General features: G+C 37.8%; 1 protein-coding gene across 1 annotated transcript; it reads right to left on the bottom strand.

Annotated features, from left to right (window-relative positions):
* Positions 1–533: 533 nt before the first annotated feature.
* On the bottom strand, positions 534–4,379 carry LOC306847472 (DLA class I histocompatibility antigen, A9/A9 alpha chain-like; the record flags this gene model as incomplete). The annotated part of the gene is made up of 7 exons (XM_079381416.1): positions 534–565; positions 655–708; positions 972–989; positions 1,096–1,191; positions 1,753–2,046; positions 2,492–2,767; positions 4,085–4,379. 7 exons carry the CDS (start codon positions 4,377–4,379, stop codon positions 534–536), a joined length of 1,065 nt encoding a protein of 354 aa, XP_079237542.1.
* Between the last annotated feature and the right edge of the window lie 3,094 nt (positions 4,380–7,473).

Here is a 7,473-nt window from a genome sequence, read left to right as displayed (position 1 = left end):
ATTTGACAAAGTCCAGTAGTTTGCAGCACAGGATATTAGAGATGGTCATTTTACATTTATATTGTAAAACAATCAAATATATAGCTACTTATATCTTACCTCACTAATTACTGGAGGGACCTGCACCCCTCAGTGTCTATGGTGGTTACAGCCCTGCTGCATAATAACTGAAAGTGTGTAATGTTGATGTTGACTGAATGTATTATTGTGTGTGTGTGTGTGTGTGCGTGTGTGTTAGAGAGAGAGAGAGAGAGAGAGAGATACATTTATGTTTATCTAGTGCAGTGTTCTTGCAGATATAGCTCCGCCCACACACTCTTCTGATTGGCTGTGATATTTGATTGATTTTTCCACATCCTGCAGATGACTTGATGACTGAATTGTTTGTCAGGATCTGTCACATTGTGGTGAGGTGTCCTAAATTACTGAAACATAAACAGCATTTTATTTTCACTTCAAATTTCACTTCACATGACTGAGACAGTTGTACTAAATAATAATACTTACAATACTGCATTAGGCCTTTGAGATGTCTAACTTGAGGAGCTAGAGCCACTGCCAGAGGCTGCAAGAAAATTAAACTTTTACATTTTTGTAGTTTACTCCCATGAATAGAGAACTGGACAAATAAGTGACAAATAATTTCACACTTACATAGTAGACTACTGGTGCTTCTTTCACTAGAGCAGTCAGAGATCTCAACAGAGGCTGGAAAACAATGATAAACAGGCTCCATTAAAAACTGCCACACTACTGCATATACAAGAATGATTTAAAGTGTTCCTGTATGTACAGAATCGATGTTACAACACCAGAGATTTTAAATCAATATATCCACATTTGTCATTTTTAAAGGGTCAAAAGAATACAGATTTAGATTCATGAATATACTAATATACATCCAAGTGTCCGATGGTAGAACCATCTGTTATTGAGATATTTCTATGAAATAGCGATTATAAGAAACTTACCCTTGAAATGTTTAAAGCCTGAAAAACAAGCAGAGAGGAAAAATATCAAAATGGAGCCAAATACAAATGTGTGAAACATACTGTTAAGACATAGTGACATAAAATCATAAGTGTGTGCCTTCACCTTTTTTCTTCTGATAAACCAAACACCCAACAACACCAAAGACAATCAACAGAACAGCAGCAGCAGCAGCGATGATGGCGATGGGAAGAGGTGCTTCTGTTGAGCAGAAATTAGACACATTGTGATTAATCTGTTTCAGGATTAAGAGCAATTAAAATGAGTTAATTATCTGTATTGTATTACTTTATATAATTATACTCGTCCCTTGTGTCTGACTCATTAGAGAGGCAGTTACTACGCTTACTGTGTCAAATTATACATGTTTTCAGTCCTTTTACAAGTTATTGGTTCAGTTCACAAATTGGACAATGTCTTGGAGTGAGTCTCGGTTTCTTAAGTTTGAAATTTTTACCAATGTACTAATGAGCAAAGCTGTATTTAAAGGAAATCTTTTGCATGAGGGACCTATCCACTTGCATTTAATGGACTGACAAAGATGAGGGTGAGTAGATGATATGGGAATTTTAATATTTGATGTACAGAATTAAAAATACTTTGTTTCAGTCCACAACTGGTAGATGATTTAATATTTTCTACATGCTATCTTCCAAGAATAATAGGGTTTGAACACACATTGTTTATAAGAGAAAAAAAAGCAAATAATGATATTCATCAACATTTCTTAGTTTTAAGGTCTGCTCATCTAATCACTTTTACCAGAGTTAGTAATGATCTCATCTGCTCTCAGTGTCTTTCTAATGGTTTCACCCTGGTGCTCCACCACACAGCTGAACTCGTTCTTCTTCAGCTCATCAGGTGTAACTCTGATGCTGCTTGTCTTCTGAAAGGTCCCGTCCTCATTGGGAAGAAGTTCACCAAGATCCACATCCTCATGATGTTCTTGTCCGTTTTTCTGCCAGGAGACTGTTACTTCTTTGGGGTAAAAACCTGTAGCATGACACGTGACTTGAGACAAGGAAGACTTCTGCAGCAGAAACACCTGAGGAGAGACTGAGAGAGAGACAAGATGATTAAAAAAGATATTGAACAAGAAAATTAGACAAAGCCTACAACATTCAAATAAAGTAATTACTATACATTTCTTCTCATAATCTGTTGTATCAATAGCTTTATCAGATAATTATAAAAAGCTAATTTTTCAATGTTTGATCGAAAGCTTTTTTTCCCACTGTGTGCATACGCAATAAAGTATTAAATTAGTTTGGATTATTGTTTCACAAAATTCAGTTTGCTTATATGTTGTGTTCTATGATAAAAAGAATTATCATAAATATCTCCTGTATGGCATTTACATTCTGTTCTGGGTTTTAAGCAGATGAATATTGTTTTGTGATGCATATAAGGGCTCTATTTCTGGTTAAAAATGTGAATGCAGTTATGATAAGCACTCACTATATGCTGTGGTCTGCAGTGACCCAGAAACTAATATAATTACCTTTTCTCTGCAGAGTGTCCTTGCCATATCCCACATACTTCTGCAGCCACTCAATGCATGTATTCTCCAGATATGCTTTCTTTTGGTCTGTAAAAGCTCTATTAGCATCCCATTTGTTCTTGGTAATCACAGCTTGATCTTTAGCAGCAGTCCAGGTGAGGGAGATCGTATCCAGACTGAGGAAGTCGTCTCCATCATAACTATACTGCCTGTATCCTCGTTTGGTGCCATCATCATCCAGCTCACAGCCGTACATCACCTGGACTGTGTGAACACCTGAGAGAAACAACACAGATCATTATATCACACTCACCATTCCTCACTTTCTCTAATATAATCTTAAAGACTTGATAATTAAGCAGAATGTTTTCCAGGCTTCTTTTTCAACACAAAACCAAACATCGACATAAAGATGAGAGCAATTATGATTGGCTAATGGAACTGGTCTGTACTAATATATACAAGCATCCAGGAAAAGTGAATATTTATCTGCAAATAAACATCAATCTTGTGCACGTGCGTATGATGAGTTCACAAAATCTAAATATTTGACAGCTCGAGGTTATTCAGTAAAAGATGAAAGTAAAAATCAATGTGAGCTATTCCAATGGGAATCAGATTTGTGTGTTCAGACGCAGGTCAGACGTCCAGATATCGGATATGTATCCGATTTAAAACCACATTTGAAAGCGACTGAATGGATGCAAAAGAATCAGATCTTGTGCAGATTTTTCTGTTTACTCGTGTGCAACATCTGATCTGTGTCACATGCGAGTAAAAAAACACTGATTTTCAGACACAGATTGCTATGTGTCAATATCTCTGCTCACGCATTTCATTTTTCTCCTGTTTCTAAAGCAAAACCAGTTCATTTTGAACACCTGAAATGTAACTTTGTTTTATTTTCAGTAAAATCAATGTAATATATTTGTGTTCAATAATGTTTTTTTTATTCTGTATTTTGAGATAATTTCATGGAACTAATTAATATTTATGAAATAATTATGATTATAATTACGATTGTTTATGAACTGTTTCTGTGTTGTGTGTGTTTTAGGCTCGACTCAAATCAGTGAAGATACTGACTGATTGTTAAAGACCAACATCAGGAAGAACGTCCCCTCGGCAGAAACTGCGTTACATAGTGTGTGTGTGTGTGTGTGTGTGTGCATGTGTGTGTGTGTGTGTTCGTTCTGCTGTTTTAACACCTTTTTGCCAAAACTGAAACATACAATGTTTGAGTCATAAATATGAATGAAAAGTGTCCCAATGTGAAATATTAAAAATATCACTACCTTACTGTACAATAAAAAAGACAAAAGTAAACATATCTGTCTTTAGTGGATATTAGTGTTTATTTAACAAACACATCTTTAATACTGCCTAAATAAAATAAAAATAAAAGATATTGTAAATGCTATGTAAATGGTAGCTGTACTCCTAAAACTGTATCATTAGTATGTAAAATAATCAAAACTAGGACCCCCCCCAATACCCCCTGGAGGTTTGTGCTACCGCTGTGTGAAGAGATATTTCACCGGCAGGTAAAACTGATGGCTTTGTCTGTGTGTGTAACGTTTGTTATCAACTTACCTGCTGACTGGTTGAAGCGTTGCTTTAGGGTCTGGATGTTGACTTTGAAGGCCTGATGTGTGCTAATCATTTTCTGAGTCTCTCTGTCCCAGTAATCTGCTCCTTCATTCTGTCTGATCCACTCTGTCTTCGGCACAGCTTTCATTATGTTGCTGTCAAAGTATATGAACTGCTCATCATCGACCAGACCAACAATAGTGAACTCTGGGAAGTCAATGTCTCCAGACACAGCGGTGTAGACGTATCTCAGAGAGTGTGTTCCTGAGGACCGAGACACAAACAGAGAGAAGCTCATGATCTCAAATTAATCATATCCAAATAAAGCCTGTTCAAAATTCACACTTTAAGAGTTACATCAACACTGAAATTCACAATTAGGCTATATTAAAATAATTTACACCATAACAGGTAAAACATTTACTTATATTACAATATTTAAATTGACTAACAAAAAAACAAAAAATGACACCTGAAGACCTTGTCAGGTATTGTACCAAAAATATAGCAAGATGTGCTGTTTTCTTTATTAAAATAATATTTACTCACAAACTAGACAAGTGTGCTAAAACACAGAAGTTATTTTGATCCAAGTTACTTAAAAATACAACACAAGACGATAGATAAAAGACAGATCTAGACACAGTAAACTATGTTTGATTTGATATATACAGCTGAGATCTCACTTCAGGTAAAGACAAATATAAGAAGAACTAATCTATTATTGAATATATTCCTTGAAATCTGTCCAAAAATAGAACAAAGAAAGAAAAATGCTATGATAATGATTTGTATTTGATTAACCTATTTAACAGGAATGTGTTATTATTATTATTATTATTATTCATTAGTACAGCAGGTTCAATCATGTGAAAGGAATGAAATACAATAAGTTTCTGGTATTTTAGGACGCAGGATTAGTGTGAAATATGAAGTAAAAATGGTGTTTATCCTGCTGTCTATTCTGCTTTCAACACAAACACTTTCTCTCTCAAACAGGATCAGATTTCAGAGATTGATGTGATTGATCTGTTTTATATGTCTGTTGTCTTCTTTATCTCTTCAAGTCCCAGCTTTTACCATTTTGAACAATGTGATTAATTGAATTTACTATATATTTTTTTACATTTAAGTGTTACGTCTGGGGACGTAGTTCTTTCTCTCTTTTTCTCTTTCCCTCGCTCTTAGGTGACTCCGCCCTAATTGGACGTGAAAGACGCACCTGCTGATTCGTCCCTGGGAAAACCAGCGTCTTTTGAAATAGTGGGATGTTGGAAGTAGAAGGAGAGCGAGAGACAGTTGTTGGCATTGTTGTGTGTTGTGAATTGACCTTCGTGGTGACATAGTATTGATCTTTATTTTTTGTGTGTTGATAAGTGAGTAGTGTGTACCTTGATCTGTTTAGACCTTTGTTATATTACTGTCCTGTGGTTTCAACTTTTTAGTTAATCTTACTTTCTTTGGTTTAGTAGGCTGGCGAGTGTGCCGTTATTCTTTTTGTATGTTATTGTAAATATTGTGAATAGTGTGTTTTCTCACTATGAGGGTCGTAGGGACTGGGTGCCGTTTTTCTGTAGCGTTGTAGAATAGACAAGTTATTTAAAATTGATGTGCCGCGGAAAGCTTCTAAAAAAGAAGTTAGAACTGTGTTGTACAGAGAACTGGTTCAGCAACAGATTTTACCGGAAGAATCGGGAATAGCTGGGGCAGAGGGTGGAGCCGCTATGCCGGTAGAGGCCGACGAGAAGCCCTCTGTTTTGCGTTCTCCCGTTCGTCCAGGCGAACCGTCTTTTGTGTCGCACAGTACACCATATCCAATGTTGGGTGTCGATCCAATGCTTGCTGTTAAATTGAAGGAATTAGAGCTGGAGGTTAAGCGGGAGGAGAGAGAGACAAAAAGGCTTCGATTGAGGGAGTTGGTGTTGGAGGGAGAGAGACGATTTCGCGATCTTCATGGCCAGCCATTGTCGGCTATGGAGTCGCCGGGACGTGCTCCTTCTATATCTTTCGCTCGGCTGCCCTCAGGTCCTGCGCCAGTTTCTTCAAATCATCCTCCTATTCCTGATGGGAATGTGTTTCCCGTATTTGACATAAGCAAGCATATTAATTTGGTACCTTCTTTTAGAGAAATGGAGGTGGACTGCAGCTTTTGAACGTGTGGCCACTGCGTTGCAATGGCCTAAAGAGATGTTGGCTCTGCTATTGCAGTGTAAATTGGTTGGAAAAGCCCAAGAAGTTTGTTCGGCATTGCCGGTGGAAGAGAGTCTTGACTATGACGTGATTAAAACAACTGTTCTACGTGCTTACGAGCTGGTTCCTGAAGCGTATAGACAGAAATTTAGAGCCCATTTGAAAACAGACAAACAAACCTTTGTGGAGTTTGCGAGAGAGAAAAAAAAAAAACTTTGTTTGATAAATGGTGTGCAGCAAGTAAAGTCTCTAGCTTTGAAGATCTGAAAACCTTAATTCTGGTAGAAGATTTTAAAAGGTGTGTTTCGGAAACTCTGGTGGTTCACCTAAATGAACGGAAGGTGACGTCTCTTTCTGCTGCCGCCGTTTTGGCTAATGAATTTGTCTTAACTCACCGTACTGTTTTCTCTCCTATGGTGAAGCCTGATAGGTTCGCTGTCCAGGATGCTGAAGTGCAACTAAAAGGTAGAGAGTGGGGTTCTAAGTTCAATCGGGGTGGGACCTATGGGGGAGGGAGAGCAGCGAAAATGCGAGCAGGTGAAGGACGGGTATGTTTTTACTGTCTAAGTCCTGGTCACTTGATTGCCGATTGTGAAGCCTGGAAAAAAGAGAATGTGGCAGCCAAGGCTAAGAGTGTGGGATTTGTGCATTCTTTTCCTTCTGTCTCTCCTCCGGCGGGTTATGAAACATTTTTGTTTAATGGTTATGCCGCAATTAATGAATAAATTTCATGCTGATAATGAAACTAAGCAAGTTACTTTGCTTCGTGACACTGGTGCTGCCCAATCCATAGTATTGGATACTATTTTAGATTTATCATCTGAAACATATACCAATACAGATGTGTTGTTGCGTGGGGTGACTTTATACTCTGTATAAAGGTTCCGTTACACCGAATGTATCTGAAGTCAGATTTAGTGACGGGTTATGTCACTGTAGCAGTGTGTCCGAAGCTCCCAGTGGAAGAGGTTGAGTTTATTCTTGGGAATGATTTGGCCGGGGGGAAGTGTTTCCACCTCCCGTGGTAGTGGATACACCTGAAGTGTGTACTATTGAAATCACTGAACCACTATTAAAAATGTTCCCTGCATGTGTGGTGACGCGTGCGCAAGCTCGTAAGTTTGATGACGCTGTCAGTTTGTCTGGTTCATTCATGTGTGGTCATGGGGATAGCGACCTTTCTCCACATCAAAGGAAAAAAG

This window comes from Barbus barbus (genome assembly GCF_936440315.1).
Source record: "Barbus barbus genome assembly, chromosome: 27".
NCBI lineage: Eukaryota > Metazoa > Chordata > Actinopteri > Cypriniformes > Cyprinidae > Barbus > Barbus barbus.
The sequence above is the reverse complement of the archived record's forward strand: the minus strand, read 5'-3'. Positions and strand labels throughout refer to the sequence as shown.